The sequence below is a fragment of the Brienomyrus brachyistius genome, chromosome 17, assembly GCF_023856365.1.
Source record: "Brienomyrus brachyistius isolate T26 chromosome 17, BBRACH_0.4, whole genome shotgun sequence".
Classification (NCBI taxonomy): domain Eukaryota; kingdom Metazoa; phylum Chordata; class Actinopteri; order Osteoglossiformes; family Mormyridae; genus Brienomyrus; species Brienomyrus brachyistius.
The window spans coordinates 17,442,320-17,464,801 of record NC_064549.1 but is presented as its reverse complement, the minus strand read 5'-3'; the positions used below and the strand labels follow the sequence as shown (position 1 = coordinate 17,464,801).

General features: G+C 40.6%; 1 protein-coding gene across 1 annotated transcript; it reads left to right on the top strand.

The window, feature by feature from the left end:
- Positions 1-7,346: 7,346 nt before the first annotated feature.
- On the top strand, positions 7,347-22,157 carry ywhag2 (3-monooxygenase/tryptophan 5-monooxygenase activation protein, gamma polypeptide 2). Its single transcript, XM_048980910.1, has 2 exons — positions 7,347-7,582; positions 18,131-22,157. Exons 1-2 carry the CDS (start codon positions 7,496-7,498, stop codon positions 18,785-18,787), a joined length of 744 nt encoding a protein of 247 aa, XP_048836867.1. The 5' UTR covers positions 7,347-7,495; the 3' UTR covers positions 18,788-22,157.
- The last annotated feature ends 325 nt before the right edge of the window (positions 22,158-22,482 follow it).

Genomic DNA, 22,482 nt, shown 5'->3' with positions numbered 1-22,482 from the left:
GTATCAGCGATAAATATAATGCCCAAAATAAATGTCCCCCCACCCCTTTTAACTTTAATGTAATTTTTATGTGTAATTATGTGTAATGTCCCCACAACATGATAAAAGCCTGTTTTTTGACATTATTTTTCCGCTCCCCATAAGGATAACCTAAATTTGATAAAAATTGACTGCAATCAAAAAACTAAAAATCCCAGAAACCTTGTATTTAGTTTGGTTACATATAGTTAAGGTTAGGGCTGGGTGGGGGTTACGGTAATCATTTTTGGATTTTGGTTTTTCCTATAGAAATAAATAGATGGTCCCCCCAAAGATATTAGTACAGTGTTTGTCTCTGTGTGTGTGTGTGTGTGTGTGTGGGTGTGTGCGTGTGAATGACGTATGAGCCCTGTCATGGGTTGGGTTCCTGTGCCGGGTTATTTCTTACCTTGTGCCATTAGGACAACAGGGCATGGAACATGTAGGAATGAATTAAATTGTCTTTGAATCCTCTCAGAAATTTCCAACCCTGGTGTTTAAAGGATTACGCTTTTGTTAGTCATGTGACCAGTAGAGGGCTCAACAACCACAAGAAGCATTGACTACAGCCATTAAAACTCCTGCTGGCAGTTTATTCCATGGATTAGTTTGTCCAACAGTAGAGGACAGTGTCACCTAGTACTACTGTCTGCGCTACATTATCTACACTTATCCTTCTGTAATATTATGAAAGACCCACTTTAAACTGATTCCTAGGTAAGGAGATTTTGTTGCAGCCATCTTTTCCCAATAATCCTAATTCTTCCTTTATATTTCAATTTTTCCATTGGTGGCTCATTAGGTATCAGTTGTTGTGCAGGTCAGGGGGTTTGCATCCTCCTTGTGACCTGACTTTGAGGCGTCTACATGTTCTTCTTCTGTTGTACAAGTTTTCTCTAGGTAGCTGCAGTGCAAAGATATGTTTGTAGGTTAACTGGTGCTTCCAAATTGCCCATAATATTTGATTATGTGAGAATGTGCCCTGCAATAGACTGGCATCCCATCTAAGGTGTACCCCAACCATGTACCTGTGCAATCTTAGATGTGCTCTCGCTTCCCCTATTACTCCAGGATAAGCAGTTAGGAAACGGATTTATTCATAAATTCAATGGTAGTTTTTGTACTGACATTAATTATGCTTCTTACCCATAAATTGAAGCGTCATTAAAGTGAAACTTCTTCATTCTCTCACCTTTAAAGCTACAGTGTCATTTGGTTAATTAGTGGCAATTATTTCTGGATGAAAATTTGTGCCTTATTTTTGAATGTGTTTAATGGTATCGTTACAGGGGACATGCATTCCATATCGGAATTGTACTTTTGTGGCTAACAGGAAAAGCTGAGTTTAAAGATAGCTCACACTTTACCCCCCCAGCAACTGAGAAAAAACTAAGCACGCACCTAACCTGATGGGGATAACGTGCCTCTTTTCACTCAACATGGTACAAGTTTTATCAAGTGATGTGACACATTTCACAGCAAGCGGTATTAGCTCAGCTACGCCCAAAGGTGTCTGGAAACAACTCAGTTATTTAACTCAATAGAACTCAAAGCAATTAGGTATTCCTTTAGACCACAGATGGTCGAGTCACCGGGGATCAAACGAGGATGCCATCAGTAGAAGGCACAGGGAGGCCCATTGCACTGATATTTTCACATTTTTATGGAAATTCCAGTGGACAAACTACCTAGCTCATTTCAAACATATATTTTTTTCCCGGTTGCTAAATTGCCTGTAGGTGTGCATGTGTGAGTGCATGGTGTGTGAGTGTGCCCTGCGATGGGCTGCCCCCCATCCTAGGTTGTTCCCTGCCTCATGCCCATTGCTTCCGGGATAGGCTCCGGACCCCCCGTGACCCAGTAGGATAAGCAGTTTGGGAAATGGATGGATGGATGAATTTTTTTCCCCATTTACAGTACTTCCATAAAACATGTGTAATACCACCTCCTTTCCAAAAATGTTGGGATGCTGTGTAAATAAATACAACATGCAATGATTTGCAAATCATATAAACCCATATTTAATTGAAAGTACAACAAAGACAACATATGACTTGTTGGAATGGACATATATTATTGTTTTGTGACAAATGCGTGCTCAGTTTGAATCTGATGCATATTGGTCCAGAGACGTCACACGAGTATTGCTTATTTTTCGTGTACCTGCACAGGTAGTTCCAGCAGCCTAATAAAAGTTTTAAAATAATGTGTTTTAATGTTTTATTAAACATGTTCGTATAAAAACCTTGGTGACTTTTTACTTATAAATAAATATGCAGTCATTCATTTCAGCATAATTTTCCATGGTTTTCAAAACACAAGAACTTGTCTGTTGACAGTTTCCATGGTAACTTAGACTTGCTGCTTCCAATGAGAAGCCTCACCAGATGTTGATGTTCATTGTGATTTTATTAAATGCTAATTAAAGAAATTTCTTCTACAAAACTAACTGTGCCTAGATTATTCTCTTGTTATTTTTTGTTTATTAGCCTTGGTATAAGTAGGATAAACCAGTTTGAGGTGTGTGACTTTAACTTTGCTGCATTACACCATTCTCATTGATTACTTTCATTTAACTGTACACTTTGAAGTGTTCAGCCACCAGGCAAAGTTCATCCTTAGAGTGACAGGCTGGTGGAGCATTTCCACCATGCTCTAACCCCACAATTGACAATCCTCATTGACTAGCACCAGCGCAACTGGGATGCCCAACTTGTTCCTGTGGGCTTATCATGCAGTCAAGTAGAAGAGCCCCTGCTGCCCTCATATTAGCCCATGGACTGTGGACCCATGTAGAGCTGGTGTTTGGTTCACCCCATGTCCAGCACGTGAGTGTGTGTGCAAGTTGGCCAGGCAACCAGACACAGTCACGGCCAGACAGAAATGGGTGAATGACCTCTGCTGCTGGGAACAGACCTTCCAGCCCAGGGACTCCGTCTGGGGGTACTGTCATATCAGGAAGAAGGAGCAGCTGGCTGACCCCCCAGGCAGACACATGGTCCAAGATCAAATCAAGATCAAAGATCAAAGATATTTTATTGTTAATTCACATTTTATGTGCAAGACATACATGAGAACCGAAATGCCGTTTCTCGCTCACTGGTGTATATACCCTCCAATTAGAACTGGAAAGTTTAATCTAGATTACAAAATTATAGACATTCTATACAAAAAGACAAATAACAAGACACAGGACTAACTGACAAGGCAAGAGACACATCGATAAAGTGCAAATGGTAACAATATGTAAGTCAGTTGTACAAAGGATAACAATATGTAAGTCAGTTGTGCAAATGATAACAATATGTAAGTCAGTTGTGCAAATGATAACAGTATACTGTATAAGGCATTTGTGCAAATGGTAATAATAGAAGATGCGATTGTGTGAAGGGTAACAATAGTTAAGTTAGTTATGCAAATGGTAAACATAGATAAGGAAGTGCTGCAAATGGTGAACAATAGAGTGCAAATGGTAGCAATCATACAATTCAAACTCAAATTAGCAGCGGAAAGGTATGAATGTAAACAGTTCTTGAGGTAGTCAGTGAATATATTACTGTCCAGGGGCAAGGGGCAGAGTGGGGAGGTAATGGACCGAGTTCAGCCTCCTGGGGGATGAAGCTGTTTAAGAGTCTTGTGGAGCGGGCCCGGAGGGTCCGGTACCTTCTCCCTGAAGGCAAGAGGATGAAGTGGAATTGTAAGGCGTGGGAGGAGTCACCAGCAATGCTGATGGCTCTGCGGGTGTGGAGGGTATGGAAAGTGTCCGTGAGGGAAGGCAGCGAGGTGCCAATGATCTTGCTGGCTGTATTCACTACCTGTTGCAGAGCCTTCCGGCAGGAGGCAGAGCAACTTCCGAACCACGCAGCGATACAACCAATGATGACATTCTCAATAGTGCCTCTTTAAAAGGAGAGCATGATGGAGGGTGGAACTTTCAGCCTCCTCAGTTTGCTGAGGAAGTGGAAGTGTGTTTGTGCCTTCATGGTCAGTGATATGGTGTTATTGGTCCAGGAGAGATCCTCAGAGATATGCACCCCCAGAAATTTGGTTGTTGTCACCCACTCCACAGCAACGCCGTCCATGGTCAGTGAGGCATGCTGAAGAGATCTTCTCCTGAAATCTATAACCATCTATAACCGCCAGAGGCATCCGGGCAAGGCTAGCAGCTAGCCCACACAGACCAGCGATACCATCAAGGTTACTCACTAGAGATGCACGGAGCCTCTGGCAGGGCATTCAAACCCTCATGGACTACAAACCACTTCCCGAGACTTGTGATAATGACATTTCTTTGCTGAACAGTCTCAATGACTCAAGCAACTCTTCTTTTGTCGCTTTGAAACACAGAACAACACACAAGAACAGAAGACCACCCCTCCCCAGGGAGAGGTGTCTGTCTACAGCCAGTGTGAGAAAGACTTTCTCCAAAATAAACCCATGCCCCAAATGTACTCCCAAATGGAAGTAAAGATTGCCTGTAATGCCAGGAAGACAGTCTTACCATCAGCTTGGAGAAGTTCACCCCAGATCCCTGCTGCCTTCCCTACCCCCAGCTGATTCACCACCCATGCAATCTCAGTGAGATCTGGTGGTTCACAGCTGATTGGAGCCTTGATTAGCCTTGAGAACTGTGGACCCAGAGATGTCCAACATCCGAAGCAGAAGGATCAGCTTTAAACAATTGCTCAAAGTAGCAGTTCACAACTGCAGTGTCATCGGTAAGGACCGTTCCATCACCCACCCTGAATACAAGTCTCTGAGGAACAGATTAAGTTGTATGTAATGCTTTGATTCTTCTGTAAGCAGGACGTGGGTCACTAGACCACAGACGGCGTGTAATCTGCTCACAGATTTGTCTAACAAATGCCTCCTTATCTGCCTTCTGAGCCCTCATAACCATCCTCATCAGTTCCCAGTACAGACTGGGGTTGCCACCAAGTCGTGCGCTGTGACTCCTCTCAATAATCCACCAAGTCCAGCCTCATTGTCCTAGTAGGTGGTAGCCTACTGGATCTAAGCTGAATCCTTAGAGTAGCAACAACAAGTCTGTGGTCAGAATTCTCAAAATGGGCACTTCTGTAAACCCTGCAGTACTGCAGGAGCCTCCAGCATCTGCCCACGAGGGTGTGATCTATCTCCTTCACCACACTACCTGTATTAGAGTACAAGTCCAATGATGCAGCTCAGGGTGATGGAACCAGGATCCAGCGACCCACAGCCCCTGACCGTTTGCAAAGTCAAGGAACATGGAACCATTCTCACCTCCAGACCCATGTGGACTGACACAATCCTAATAGCGAGCTCTGTCAGTGCCAGTGGTCACATTGAAGTCACCCATGACCAGAGGAGTGTCAATTCATGTGCACCCATCAACCATCGAGTGAAGTTGAGAGTAAAATATCTCTCTCAATGAGACATCACTCACCGCGGTTGGAGCATACACTGAGAAAACAGACAAGACAACCAAAGAGTGCCTTAGCCTGAGTCTTATAATATGCTCGTTGAATGGAGTGACATCAGACACCTTCAAGAGGAGCTGACCTACTACAGCAACAGCTACTCCCTGAGTATAGCAGCCATCAGACCGACCAGACCAAAAGTAGGTGAACCCAGCTACAGAGATCTGGCCACTCCTCAGTCTGCATACTTCAGAGAATGTCACCACTGAAAATCCAGGGTTTACGAGGTTCCCCTGACAGCAGAGAAAGACGGTCATCTTGTTGGAGAGAAACGAGGTTCCACATGCCTACCCGGGCCGGGATGGGCTGCCTCAAGCTTGGGCTCAAGTGACGCCATGCAGCAGACTACGCCTCAGCACCACATCAGACCCGATCCCTGACAGGCCTGACCCTATTACATGTAGCTCTCTAACGGTTTTGACTCATCCGGGGATGAGGCTCCTGCTGGCTTTCCCCCATTCCTTTCATGGTGTGTGCAGCCTTCCTATGGGCGGCTGCAGCAGAGCTACTACCGCGGAAAGCAAAAGGGTTTTGGGGACTAAATATGATATAAAAAAAACCCTCAAAGATCTGTGAAAGCAATTAAAAACTAAAAATGCCAATAGTCTCCCATTTTGTTTGTTTACTTAAGGTTAAGGTTAGGGCTGGGTAGGGATTAAGGTTGTCATATTGACATTAGCGTTTTCCCCATATAAATGAATGTTGAAACCCAATAAAGATATAATTACAAACCTATGCGTGTATATGTGTGTATGCACCCACTGGGTGGCATGTAAGTAGTCAGGGTGGCCAACATGGTGTGTGTGAGTTTTCAGAGCAACTGGTATACAGTCAGTAAAATCCCTTTTTGTGCTTTCCTGCACTTTTGGTCTCTGGTCTGTGTGGTACCCACACAGCAGCAAATTAACCAGTATATTGTGCATCTCCACATACTGTCTGTCCCTTCTTCATAAAGACCAGGTTTCTTCCTTTTAGGGAGTTTTTCCTTGCTGTGGTCACCTTTGGTTTGCTCAGTAGGGGCTTTGGGCAAGGACAGGGTGTAGCTTGAGGTGACTGGATAGGGAAGTTGAGCTTTTACTGATGGCAAACTATTCATGACTTAAGCCAATAAATACACATTTATCGCGAATATTAAACAATGCTGAGTCATGCCTAAAGATTAGCAGGCAAAAAGTTTTACCGCCAGCCCCGGCCAGACAGTATCTAATTTTTAATAGTCATAGCATCCAAACTTTATACCGCGGTATACTTTATCTTGACGGGATTTTAAAAACAATAGTGTATGGACAGTCTGGGGGACACAACGTAATCATCTAAAGGTAAAGGTCTGTTTATAATGAGAACGCGAATGAAGCCAAATCAAATACTGAGGGTAGCCTGCCTCCGGTTCCTAAGTCCCTGCTAAAAAACGTTATACCGGAATTTCCCAATAAAATTTGCCATGGGGACATTTCCGAAGTCCATGAAATCAATATGCTTATGTGAGTTGTCTAAATTTATTATGCCACTGGCACAAACTTTTGAAGTGATTGTTCAATCTAGGACAAAAATTTTCACAACCAGAATCGGAATGCAATAGGTGCTTCTTCGGAGGTTACTTATATCACTACTGCACAATAGGATTAGAGAAACCCTTTGTGATAGCTGCTGGGCGTTTCCTTGTGAAATAATATATGCACGAATTTGTGCAACGTGAAACTACGTTTCCCGTGGCGCTTAGATTTTTGAAGTCGAACGGTGGATATCGAACGGAGATTCTGATTGGCTAATTGACCTGTCACTGAAAAAATCCCGTCTCTCATATTAGGAGTGTTACATCATTACTGAAGCACCCGCCTTTTTAGGAGGATGACGCAGTCTGTAGAAATTGCAGGGAGGGGCTAAGGGGGTCCCGTCGGCACGCGCAGACAGCAGGGAGCAGCTGCAGTAAGAGGATCGTAGTCCCGTTTCACAAACAAGCAGCATTTTAATATTCACTTTAAAATTAATATTAGCTCGCCTACCAAAAGCAAGTGAAAATGGTAGACCGCGAGCAACTGGTGCAGAAAGCCAGGCTGGCCGAACAAGCTGAACGGTATGATGATATGGCAGCTGCCATGAAATCGGTAAGTTTTTTTCTGCTCCACAATCATTTTCATACATTTCATGTTTTCTGTTTGTCCTGTATTGGTTGATATTCCCGGAGTTTACCAATATTTGAAGCCGTCATAATATTTTTATAAATTATTATATATAACCTTTCTTTTCCATAAATGTAGATGTCCTAGCATACGTGATTGCGATATATTGCGAAAAATACATTATTAAATCTTTCATGCTGTTTATTGGTGATAATGGAGTTATTTGCAGGCTGGAATGAACTGTTCGATATGTCTAATCTTTAGACAGAATAAAACGGTCTAAATGTATTGCATGTCGTTTACCCCTCCCCCTCTCTTTATATGGATGTATGTACAATATCTGTTTGTGTGTGTTTGAGGTTGTCAAATGATTTAAACACGCTGTTGCGGACATTCTACTAATTGTAAAGAACAAAGCTGAAATATGAATTTTATAGCCCAGACGTACGTCTAACGGGAATGGTGCCGAATGCAGACAGTGATTTCGGGGCGGTGCCTTTTCGCTTTTCAGTGTAACTAGTCATTTTTAATGGCGTGAAATGGGCGTAGGATCCTGACTACGGGATAAACACTATTTAAATCATTTAGCTAACTCTATTATTTGTGAGCATTGCTATATCATTCATCCAGGTTTTTCCCAATGGTTTAATTAAGGCCCCCATAATGACAAAGCGCACGTTTTTTATAGCGTATAATTTAACTACAGACGAAAACCTTAATATATACCTTAATGTATACATATGTATGAGATATTCATATATGTATACCTGTGCACATCTAGTGAAATATTCATTTTCAGATCCGGACAGAAAATGGCCGTGGGCTGCTTGGTTTTTGTTTCAATTAATTTTCGTATATGTGGAGAAAGTAGTTAACATCTGTATCAATACGTGGATTTTCGTTGAAAGATTTATAATGATTGTCAAAATGTGCATTGAATTCGCCAGGACTATATTTCCGGAATATTCTGTTCTTGTCATATTGCAGTGAAAATCTGTAAATCAGGTTATGATTTTTCATGGCTGTATGTGGATACAGCTTCAGCAGGTAGCGGGCAAGACATGCCGCAGCCTCTGCCAAAGTACAGGATGTTTCCGGATTTTTGGTAATAAATAAATATCGTACATCCAAATGCGGATTTAAAATGACTATATTTGGAGGCCTAAATGTATGCAGTTTTGGATTCGCGTTACTGAAAGCCCTCGCTATTGCGCCATTGATGGGGAAAATACGCATTGTATTGTGTATTCCAATTCGTGGAGCCGCTTAATATACCAGCGCGCTTGTGGTTTATTATTACCTTTTAATGATCTAATGTAATTCTCGTTGCAACATCACAGGAGACTTTAATTGGTTTTTGATCAACTATTCCGTTGTTGAAACGTAATTTCTGTTGGGAGAATCAAGTAGGAAACGATAGAAAAACAACTTTCGAGTTTTCTTTCCTTAATTGCAATCACGTCATTTGTGAAATAAACACACACACACACACACACACACACACCTATATATATATATATATATATATATAACATCTACGTAATCTACGTGTGTTTGTAATATAATGATATAATAGATCATATATTGAAAAGTGCATTGTCATCAGACACCGTCTGCTTGTGAGCCCGGTGTCTTTGTGCAGTATAATGAAACGATCTCCTGAGCTGCCTTGCCGTCGTGGGCAGTGAGCTGTCAGCTCTCAGTAGGAGGGCCTAAGCTTTACAATTGTAATTGAGACACCGATGTTCACTTTATGTTATCTCATCGACTCATTTCTTAATTATGTTATTTAAAATATCTAGTTGAACTACTACTTTCACTACCTTTCACATTTACATTTGGGTGCATATCAGTTGAAGCCTCCATACATGACATTCATTATGCTATTAAGAAGCATAAAATATGTATGTGATGTTACTTGAGGGGGTGGTATGGTGGTGCAGTGGTTAGCACTGTTGCCTCACACCTCTGGGACCCAGGTTCGAGTCTCCGCCTGGGTCACATGTGTGTGGAGTTTGCATGTTCTCCCCATGTCGTCGTGGGGTTTTCTCTGGCTACTCCGGTTTCCCCCCACAGTCCAAAAACATGCTAATTGGAGTTGTTAAATTGCCCATAGGTGTGCATGTGAAAGTGAATGGTGTTTGAGTGTGCCCTGCAATGGGCTGGCCCCCCATCCTGGGTTCAGGCCAGTCATCATTCTTCCCTGCCTCATGCCCATTGCTTCTGGGATAGGCTCCGGACCCCCCGCGTCCCAGTAGGATAAGCGGTTTGGAAAATGGATGGATGTTACTTGATTTATTGCTTTGTCAGCTTAGTTACCTTTAGGACCTGAGACAAGTGTGTGCACTGTTTGCAGCTGCAGTCATGGCAACTGCCCAGTAGCAGTGGTTTCCAGTTTATGTATTAAAACTCTTTAATGAACTATATTATTGAAGAAAGTTGACTTCTTTTCAAGCACCATTTTTCTCTTAATCTGCCCCAAACTGTTTTAGGTATTTATTTGAATGGAAAGTATCCTTATTTAGTGTTTCACATGTGAATTAAGGGAAACATATGAAATGTGCAGCCCTGGAGATTGCCTGCTTCTTGCATGTACCTATAAATGATTTCATGATTTTATTATAAGTGGAGGCACTCATGCGTTTAACAAGTTAAGCTAATGTGAACTTGTGGTTGTTTATAGTAATGCAATTAGGTAGCTGAGCCTGATGATACACAAATACTTAGTGTAGTAATCTAAGTAAAATGTTAAATACAAGTCTCTTCAAGGCTGAAATTATTTCTGAAATGGACACATCAGTGGATTCCCTCCACGAATGATCGGCAGATATTAGCCCAAGATTTCATCATCCTCAGATTTCATCCATCTTTAAAAACTGTTCATCAGTTGATTTATTGTAAAAGTCTTATTAGAGTGAAACCATTCGTTCCACTTATCCAGCATTCCTAGGGCATCTGAAACTCAAGTGCTGGTGTGTGGTCCATAAAGCTCTTTAACTTGTAGCACCACACTCTGTAAGCTGTAGCTATGTGGGTTCACCCAGTGTATAGGAAAACTTAAGAGTCATGGTGCTCCAGATATCTGTAGTGAAACTCATTGACTCAACATCTTTAACTGGCTTGTCAATGAGCATAATCACACTAGAGTTCAGTTCCGGCAAAGCCGTCGCAGAAATATATACTCAGTGACAAAAAAAAGTTAAGCACCCAGACGGAGTGCTGGAAATGAAATGAATCTGCACGTGGTGAAAGGTCGTGTGACTGTATCGCAATGATTATAATATTAGATCAAATGGACAACAGAGTTAGCAGTATGGGCGCTCTGCTGGTCCCATGTCAGTAGGGTGTGGCACCCCCCCCCCCCCCCCCGGCCTGGATACATGCAGCGATATGGTGCGGAAGGGAGTCGTACAGCCATTGTATCCTCTGCTGTGGCAAGTCGGCCCACAGCTGTTGTAACTGGCCCTCGAGATCCTGCAGATTGACATTGAGTCTGCTTTGATGTCCAAGCTGATCCCACACATGTTAGTTTGGGTAAAGATGGGGGTACTGGCTTGCCACGGGAGGACCTCAATATGACAGACAGTCCATAGACATGCGTGTCGTTTTGTTGAAAGACTGTACAAGGGTGCTGCCTCAAGAGGGGTAAGACATGCGGACACAGGATGTCTCTGATGTAGCACTGTGCCATCAAAGTCCCCTGAATCACTACCAGAGATGACATGAAGTCACACCCTGTGGCTTCCCACACAGTGTTGCTAGCAGTATCACCAGTGTGTCTCTCCACAACATTGGCAGAATTGGTCCTCTCCCCTCGATGCTGCCATACGCGCACAGAATGGTCTTCCGTGGTAATGCCGAATCAAGATTCATCGCTGAACATGGTACAATGCCAGTCATCAGTTCATGCCTCCCAGTTACGGCACCACTCCAAACACAGCCATCTCTGTGCTGGTGTTAATGGTAGCCTACGCATGGGAGAGTGAACCCATAGTCCGGCTGATGCCAGTCGTCGAGACAAGGTGCAGGATGACAATAGGTGATGAACAAAGTGCAGTACCTGTATCTGGATGGCAGGTGCAGATGTCATGGGTTCTGTAATGCTTGGCACACAATGTGACTGGTGATCACTTGCTGTAGTCTGTCTTGGGTTGCTGGAACCTTCACAATGTGTGTGGGTACCCTCATGTACCCATTGGTTCCAACATCAGGTGATTGTGACATCTGCATGCCCCGCATGCCGGGCAATTGCACGATACGACCACCCGGCCTCATGCAAACCCACAATGCGACCTCTATCAAACTCCATCAAATGCTTGTAATGCTGTCTAATGCATCTACGAGGCAACCTTTGTGTCTGGTGACTAGACGTGCCAGCTTCTTGCAAATCAAATCTTTTACATACCCATTGCTGGTCTGCACGTGTACCAAATTAATCCAAATTAGAGCATTAGTTCTGGGTGCTTAACTTTTTTGTCACTGAGTGTGTGTTCACTGTAGCTTGATTCTAGATGTTCCATTAAGCGACGAAATCCCACATTATCTACAGTTTCTAAAACAATGAATTATAGTATTTTTTATGTTACTTTCACTGCTTTGGGCTGTTTGGAAGTTTTTAATGACGGCTAAATGCCTCAGTCAAGGTTAGCTATTTGTAACTCTTTCGTTTTTCTGTTTAGCTTGTCTGAGCTCCTCACGTTCCTTCGTGTGATGAATTTTAAGGTGCTTGATTAAATGTGTTGTGTTGTACAGTACACTGCAATGCTGCTTCCTCTCAAAACTTTGTTTTTACAAAGATTGCAAATTATATAAAATACTTCCAGATTGCAGACGTTTGTTAGTTTGCTTTGAAAGCATGCAAGTCACATTTAGTATCGTCACCCTCTTATCTGATCTTCTTACTCTCTTATACCTGCAGAGGGTAGGTATATGACATCATAGCAGGCAGAATTCACTGCAGTCACATCCACTGAGTGGCAAAAACACTGAGTGGTAACGTTAGTGTTCAGCTTGCATGCAACAAAAACACATCTAAAATGGGGAAGAGCTGTCGTGCAATTGATTGTACAAATCAATTTACCAAGAAATAGCAGCTATCTTTTTATAGACTGTCACAAACTAAATATCAACCATGGATTGGTCATATATGGCCGATATCCGATCTGTCTAATTAGCTATGGATTGGTGCCAATACCGATCCCCAATATCGGATTGTTGCACCTCTACATGCTGATTAGTATTCTTTGAGCTGGCCTAGAATGGGTAGAATGGATAGGGGAGACATTGATTATTCTAACACCTTTCTTGATATATCAGGTAAGCTATGTTGCCATGTTTTGTTGACCTTATATTGGACTTAGGATTCACAATGTTATCTTGCTAATTTGTGAGAGGTAGCTTGAGTTTGAGCTCATTGACGGATGTAACATATAGCATCATTAGATCAATAAATGTGACAGTTATATTACTGAAGCCCTTTTTGTATGAAGTCTTTTTGGGGAGTTTTATGCAGCTCCTCAGAACTCAGAATACAGAAATTCAATGAAAAATCCTGGAAAAAGAATGTTAGAATTGTGAGCTTTCTCTGCAAAATGTGTCTGTGAAAGTACAGTTCTGTATCACTTTTATTGCATTTAATAGGTTTTATTACATATTTATATGCAAACCAATATGTGCAAATATAAAATACAATGAACTGAACAGTTTGGAAATGTACTGAACCGCAAATGAAATTATTGATGAAATCCATTGTTTTTACCAACAGTTCTCTGCAATTTTATGGATCCTTTTTATAAAATTTGGAGTTGTGATGTTTTATTTGGATCTTGCTTGTAGACTAATTCTATGCCTTGCACACAGTGACGGGAAAGTTACTTACAAAAGTAATCCATTACAGACAGAGGTGAAAGAAAGGTCCAGAAATACAGCAGAGTATAAACACAGTCACAGAGTAATCAACTGGTTGGTTGAAAAAAAAAAGCTTTGGTCTGGATTTGTATTTCTGGACCTGAACTTTCCACCTCTATCTCTAATGGATTACTTTTGTCATTTCCCCAACACTAATTGCACATACATGTATTATACAATTCTACCATTACGGAGTCCAGAGGACAGTGCACCCTTCCTGTCTGTATGATTACCACCTTGTCTCTCAGACTCCGGTGGCAATTAAGTGCTTTGAGAGACTTGTGAAGAAACTCTTGTGCAATTTAATACCCAAAGACCTGTACCCAGCACAGTTCCCATACTGACCAAACAGACCCTCTAATGATCATCTTTCTACTTCATGTCATACTGGCCTACCTGCATAACAGGAATTATGTGAGGATGCTGTTCATTGATTATAGTTCAGCACTGAACTCCATAAACCCATCCAGGCTCATCAATAAGCTCAGTGACCTTGGACTGAATGTTTCCTTGTGTTACTGAGTACAGATAGATCCCAGATAGTATGAGTGGTCCATAACATCTCATCGACCCTCACCGTCAACATGGGCCCCCCCAGAGCAGTGTCCTGTACTGTACTCTGCTGTACTCCCTGTATATCTGTAATTGTATAGAGATTCTACTCCAATGTCATTGTCCAGTTTGCAGACAGTACAGCTGTGGTAGGCTTGATCACCAATAACATAAAGCAGGCCTACCTGGAGGAGGTGAAGAAGCTGTCATTTTGATGCCAGGTCAAAACAGCATACTCCTCAGTGTATACAAGACAAAGTAGTTGATTGTGGACTTTGATAGGAGATAGCAGAGGGGCTACCACCACATCAGTATCCATGGTGCTTTGCTGGAGAGGGAGGATAGCTTCAGGTACTTTGGTGTTTAGAGAACCGAGGACCTGACTTGGTCCCTGTATACTGACTCCTTATTGAGGAAGGCTTACCAGCACCTGTACCACTCTAAACTACTCAGGGATTTCAAGCTGCCCCTCCCATTACTAAGAAATTTTTACTCTGCCACTGTTGAAACATTAAGTCAGACAATAATGAGGATAACAATGTCACAGATAAGAAAAGAGGAAGAGCCTGATTGAAGCAATCCTTTCCGTTTTTTCTGGATTACACATACTGTAAAAGAGTGTTGAAACTATTTCAAAAGTGTGTGTGTGTATGTGTGTGTCTGTCTGTCTCTGTGGTTAAGTATGTGTTACAGTGTGGGGCCCAAATTTTCCAGTCCCCACAAGGGGAAACTCAATTTTATAAAAATCAGTAGCTGCAATGAAAAAAACAAAAAATTTCAAGTCATGTATTTTCAACAAACAGCAGGACTGTAAAGGCTCTGCAAAGGCTCGTGTAAGTGCAAGTGCACCATCGGACGTTCACTTGCCAACCTCTAGAAAGTTTACACTGAACAGTGCAGGTCCCGGGCCACAAAGATTATTAATACTCCCTCTTCTGAGGTGGGGCAAGCACTCACTACTGCTGCCTGAAGGCCAGCACAGAAAGGCTGGGGATGAGCTTCTTTCCCCAGGTAATTCGGATCCTAAGTGAGGACAGTGTTTAGGACCCGCACACCACCGTACGCTACAGTCTACTTAACTCGTACAAGTAGATATATGAATACTGATATAAATGCTTATTTACTTCTGAACTCTTGCAGTACTTCAAGTTACTGCCAATTTTTCACACCTTAGATATTTTGGTTGTATTTAATGTCTAATATCTGTAATACCTGATGCCTTGTCTCTGTCTTGTCTCCCAAACTTATGTCCTTTTTCCCATAGTCTAGAGCTAGGCAACAGTGCATTTTATTGCACATTGTACTCAGTATAATTGTGTATGTGACGAATAAAACTGTGAACTCATTGCAACCTTAACCCTTTTCCTTTTTTGGTACAATACAAATTAGTTTAGAGAAAAGTCCCTGACTACTAGTTGTCTTTGTTTATAAAACAACGGAAATCCCCCATCGCTGTTGTCCTATTTTAGAGGTATTAAAAGAAATTGTTTTATTTTTCCCCCAGTTTATTTCCATTTCCATTAATTTCCATTGTGAATATGTGGTGTTATTTATTTTATGGGACTACATTGAATTTGAAGGAAAATGTTGTATTCACATAAGCCAAATAAGTTTTGTACGTGTGAGAGCATGAGAGTGTATCTGTACAAAATATATGGTATGTTAGTATGTTTACTATGTTGCTATTTTGAGGTTTGATACACTTAAACACAGAGTGGGATCATGATCATTTCAGTATAATGTAAACAATCTAGTTTTTATTTAATGACTCTAGGTGGACAGGATACATTACTGAGGTGTTGCCTACATCTAATAACAGGAACACTAGGATGCTTGCTAATGTTTGTAATGGCAATATATTGTGCCATATGAACCTGGTAGTATAATTTTAAATAGAACTTGCATATACATTTACACACCATGAATCTGGGGTGGATGCATGGATGGATGGATGGATGATGCTTTGGTACAGCAGAACCAAGATGAGAGTTGCATAATTAGTGATATTACTGTTAGCTGTAATGTTCTTGTGGTTTTCAGTAAACATATTATTATAATAATACAAGCTATATGTTTCATATTAATAATGATCATAATACGAATCTTTTTTTGCACCCTTAGCTATAGGCTGCAGTGAATATATCATGTAAAATGAATACATGAATAGTGTAACAGTACATTAAATTTTCCATGCTCATCATTAGAAGGAATACCGTCAAAAAAAATTCTGGCATGGATTTTCATTAAGTGTTAATCAAACAGTAATAGTTTTAATCTTACTCATCCTGTGAAGTCAGCCTGTGTATAACAGAAGGTCTGTAACACATGCATGCATTGATTATGTCCAGTTTTGGATGTGCTGTAGGGCTTGTGAAGGCACTCTCTTCACTGGTATCATGATGCCTGTCACCATAGTAGCTGTGGTGGTACCGTATGCCAAATAAGCAGGTTGCCATAGAAACCCAGAGATGATTTCTTTTTGCTTATCTAATGGGTTGAAAAAAAGCATGCAGAAGGAAAATCAGTGTTCAGTCTTCGCTTTTAGTAGAGCTGTAGCAGATCCAGCTTAATGAGGGTATTTAATTGGCTGCATTTAAGATAAATTCTAAATCTTCAAAGATATGGCCGAATGCAGTTTTTTACAGGTATTATTGCTACTAAATGTTTTAAAAACAATTTGTTGGAATATTTCTTTTAGGAGATTTGTCAAAAAAACTGTATTATTCACCAAGTCAGACATGGTAACAGTAGGTAGTTGTGTGTCTCAGAAATAATTTAGGGCAGGACTGTTCCCTTTGCTTTGTACAGGTCACACTATTTTCAGGATCCTTTTGCAGCAAAGGTCATTTTAGACTCTAATGGGCTGTTTTCTCTACAAAAATGCTCCACATTGCCAAATTTATGAGAAAACCTAAAGCAAGTGCTGATATGTATTTGTATACAAATTATCTTAACTGATCTTACAGTGAAATTGCTCCCACTCTATTCATGTTGGTAGAATAGGGGATTGGTTGAGTTTTGTTTTTCCCGCTGGAATATAAATTAAAACTCTGGCTGAGTATCTAGCTGGATAGGTAAGAAACATTAAAAATTCAGTTAGGTCACAGTTGAACCATCTGTTGTGCACCACATACAGAAGTGCTGCTAAATTTGGTGTACTATAGTCAAACTCAGGCCTGAGAAAATGTTTCATTAAAAAAAAAGATCTATAACATTTAGGTATATTTTATGGATGTACCCAAACATGAGTACATTATTCGGAAACGCAAAGATAACATATTGTAAACAGATTTCTTTCTACCCAAAGTTACGTTATTATTTGGAAAAAGTCAGCTCCATGACTGACATGCCTATGTTTCTTCAAATCGATTCATATTACTGCGGATGGCCACAAGATATAAATGCCCATTCTGTTTGAAACACAGGACTGTGATTTCAATAACTACTCATTCCATTTCCTGTGAATTATTTAAAAATTGATGGCTATATTCTGTAGTTGAGCCACCAAGCTAGTACACAACCGACAGCGGGCTGAGAGCTGACTTTTCCTGGCTGTCACTCTGGGAAATTCACATGGAAAGGGAGAAGGTGTCAGTGTCATGTGCAGATTTTTTTCAAACCCCAGTACAAACCCAAACCCCTGAACCTGTACATCCCTTGTACATCACTTGACATTTTTAGTTGTATGTGTTAATTCCTTAGCAAAATCACATAAAAATTCAGGGAAAAAATTGGGGGGAAAAACTTTTATCTTCAAAACTGAATCTTTCGATTTATAAATCTTTTGTTTTTTTTCCAGTTTCCGATTGTTCAATGTAGTTCTCTGGTTGGAGGGTGGGGGAGTTAGAAAATACAATTTTAACGGGACATCCAGTATAAACCACATCCACGTCTGGTCTTCAATCCAACTACAGATACAGAGAAAGATAATTTTGTTGGTTGAACAGATATAGATTCTGTTCTTTATATTTATTGACTTTCCATGATACATAGAACACTGTCATCAAAGATATACTATACACTGTTAATAACACATTTTCCTATCTTCCTATCTTTTCTTTTTCCACCAACCAGGTTACAGAACTGAATGAGGCGCTGTCCAATGAGGAAAGGAATTTGCTGTCTGTAGCCTATAAAAACGTGGTTGGGGCCCGTCGCTCCTCATGGCGGGTTATCTCCAGCATTGAGCAGAAGACCTCAGCGGATGGGAATGAGAAAAAGATCGAAATGGTGCGAGCCTACCGTGAGAAGATTGAGAAGGAGCTGGAGGCGGTGTGCCAGGATGTACTTAACCTCCTAGACAACTTCCTGATCAAGAACTGCAGCGAAACACAGCACGAGAGCAAGGTCTTCTACCTGAAGATGAAGGGTGACTATTACCGATACCTGGCTGAGGTGGCCACGGGCGAGAAGAGGGCTACGGTGGTGGAGTCCTCTGAGAAGGCATACAGTGAAGCTCACGAGATCAGCAAGGAGCACATGCAGCCAACCCATCCCATCCGCCTAGGCCTGGCCCTCAACTACTCCGTCTTCTACTACGAGATCCAGAATGCCCCCGAGCAGGCCTGCCACTTGGCCAAAACCGCCTTCGACGACGCCATCGCCGAGCTGGACACCCTCAACGAGGACTCCTACAAAGACTCCACACTCATCATGCAGCTGCTCCGAGACAACCTGACGCTGTGGACGAGTGACCAGCAGGACGACGAGGGAGGCGAGGGCAACAATTAAAACGTGAATCGCGCTTGTAAGGCAAAAGGGTCGGTGGACTTTGGCAGCAGCTTTTGCCAATGTTACTACCGCAGCAGCTGTTCTTTATTTTTCCACAAGTTTAAAGAATACAAATGAATATAAACGGGAGGTTAAGTGAAATGTAGAATTTAAAAAAGCACCTCCACCTTCTCTATTGCCTCCTCAGCATTTGCCAAAACCAAACAGAGGATGAGGCCAATCAGTCAGCAGTGGCGGCTTGTGAGCTGTTCCTGTGAGTCTCACACATGCCTAGGGACTGTTCATGTAGTACAAACAACGTGGAGCTGCGTGTTTATTGATTGGAGTGGAGTAAGACCATTGTAAGAGTAGTAAGTATAATGAATTCTTCACTGGGAGAGCTTCTCAAAACCAGTTTTCATAGGTTCCAGTGTTGTACACCTTAGACGGATGCTAAAAGTAAACCCTGTCATGATGAGTTATACAGAGTAAAACTATTAATGACCGAAATTGACATGCATGAGTACTTGCCTGAAAAGGGAAATAATTGAATGTGGATCAATGTTTTAGTTAAAGATGCATTGAAATGTCTTAAATCATAAGAGCAGTAATAAATCCCTTGTAAAAGATATGATGAAATATGTGAGCTGATTTGCTACCAGAAACACTGTAGTATCTCAGTCTTATTCTTGTTTAAACTTGCACAGTCTACTGGAACCCAAAAATCTTTTGTGGAGGTCAAGGTACTTTGGAGGTAAAGATTTAAGAGGACTAAGCAGCTTTGAAGTTTGTGATGTACTTTTTTGTGTTTTTTATGAAATGCACTTGCCTATTATACTGTTTCTTCAGTGTAAAACAATAGCTTCTCAAATACTCACAACGATTCGATATTGTGCATGCTGGTGATGTATTTATATACAGTAGCTTGTCTTTAAGGTATCGTAGGTGTTATGTATTCCTATGAAAAAGAATTAAATAAGCATCAATCTTAATATTTTAATTTATTACTTTTTGGTTTGGTTGTATTTTTCCGTTGCTTAAGTATGCTATACCAAAAGAGTGTTCGTTAACAATAAATTTTTTATGGATGTTGCTATTGTGAGATGCACTTCTTGTGTTTGATTTGTTGAACAATTGATGAAAAAACACAGGAAAAGTAAAAACACCAGTGTTAGGATAATCTAATTGTCTGGTGTAATGGTAAAACTATGACAATGACGTTGTAACATGATTAACTTTTATTCTTGGACTTACCTTTCTGGTTTATGTTACAATATGCAGTAAAATATTTAAGGTTTGAACAGTGGTAACATTTCAGAATCAGTGTTTCTGTACGTTATTCATATGAACCATTATTTATGACTATATATATTGTTGTATTTCTTGTTCACTTTTTAGCTGTTTCCTGATTGGTGAAAATGTGGAGCAGTCACTTCAGCAAAAATAATAGTAAGAGTTATAATATTCATGAAAATGTAAACAAAAAATACAACAGAATTATGACTGGACCAAATCTCTGCTGTTTCGGTGAGTTATGTCACAATATTTTTAGAAATGACATTGGTTAAGAGATGAGTTAGTAATTTTTGTTTTTAGAAAGGATGATGTATTATGAATATGATTTTAAAACAGCAATTTATATTTTCATTCATGTGACTAGGTTCTAATTTGTCTAATTTAATTTGTGTTTAGTGACTGGTTATAAGACAGTATTGACAGGAAAACAGGACAGAAAAACCACATAAATTGGTTCTGACATACTGCTTACTTATCTGTCACTGGGATATACAAATATGTCTTTTATTCATGTTTTTGTTTTAACCTAAATTTTTGCTGCTATTTCTGGTATTTTCTTATTTTTTTACTAAGTTATCTGCTCTGAGGTTAAGTTCCCTTTTTTGTGTGGAACAGTGCAATTGGAATGGCATCTATAAAATCCTGCTCATTCCAGGTTATATTTCATTAGCGTTTGATAAGATTCCAGTGAAGGTTGTCTTGTTGTTGTTACTGTTGCTATTGCTGTTGTTATTCCATATGTGACACAACTGTAATTGTGATGTCCTACCAATACTGGTGAGGTGCTGCTTTAGTTGAAAACCATCTTTTACCTTGGATTAACGTTAAATCATCTTATTCACTTACTGAATTGATTATTATGATTATTATCTTTCTTATTTTTCATTTGACTTCAGTGCAGAGCATCATTGCGGACAACAATAGTGATAGATGTGGGGTACAAAGTGGGAGGAGCTGCTGCAAGCAACAGTTCAAGCTGGAAAAGTGGCTTTTACTCCGAGTACGTCCTCTATACAGTTTTCCACACATTTTGCCCTATCATGTTTTCCTTGCAGTTATTTTAAAGCCATCTTTCATAACAGTTTATCACTGTGAAATGCCTGGTATTGCAGACAACCAGGCTGGAGTCTAACAAATTGGGGTTTTCTGCCCCACTAGACAAATAACATCACACCAGTCCAGACACGCTGCCCTATTTACATCACCTCTAAACAGGGTTTTAATTTCTTTGGTGGGGTGGGGGTGTGATAATAGAGGCTTGTTAAAAACAGGCTGGTGGCGTTGGGTGTAGAACTAGATTTGTGCAAATTCCAGGTGACTGGTTCATGATATTGTGAGATATGAGAATGTAAAGAAAATAGTGGGAGGGACTGTTAAAATTTAGAAATGAATCATAAAGACTCTTAAGAATGAACTAGCCCAGACGACTTGCTGTTGCCTCAGCTTTTTCGACACCAACATAATAAGCATTCTATGTGCTATTAAGCCAGCTACCAAACATAATAAATACATTTAAAATGCATTAAGACTGCAGTATCCAAAGGGAATTTGTTTCATTAGTTGGTGGAAAAGTTATAACAATCAAGCTTTTGTAACCATTGCTTTGTTTAGATGTGTGTCTTAGCAATACTTCTGGTTCCTAGGCATAAGGTCATTATAGTGCAGTTTAATGTTTTGTCTCCGACACTGATCCTTACCATATTGTTCAGTCCTTAAGAGGGAGGAAAAAAGCACCCTAACACAAAAATTAAAACTGCAGATGACAGGATGCTTTTGCTGTTCCCATGAACATTCGCAATCACATGCATGCTCTGCTGCATCTCCCAGTAGAATGTGAGGAAGTACCGGAATGCATCAGCTGATGGTGGCTACTAAGGTGTCACAGTGTGTAACTGTGCTATCCTGCCTTGTCTGGGAAACTAATGAATGATCAAGGTGCTGAGTGCAAATTAAAAGTAATAATAATTGGGTGGGTACAGTTTCCACAAACGGGAAACTAGAAACGGGAAGGTATACTGTCACAAAGGCATTTGTATGTTTCTAAGGAAAGCTGGTTGCCTTCTGTTACCTATTAAAGATATTGGTTTCTTGGCAATGTCTCATTGTTTTTGTGATGAATTTTCTTAAAGTTTACTGTCACGCTTCGGCCTATATGATCTGTAAAGGTTTGCTTGGACCAAATCTGTATCACTTAATAATGGGAAAAGTCATGATTGGCAAATGATTATATTTTTTATCAGAGATTGAGATTGTGACATGCATAGCAAAGTTATGAGTATGCATTTGTGACTACATGCTATTTGCCCATACTTTGAAACAGATTCTAAGTGATGTCAATCTCAGCTGTAATGCAGAATACCTTATAAAGCTTTAAGCATAGCTTCAGTCCCATATCAGTTGCAACATCCTTACAGCTTTAC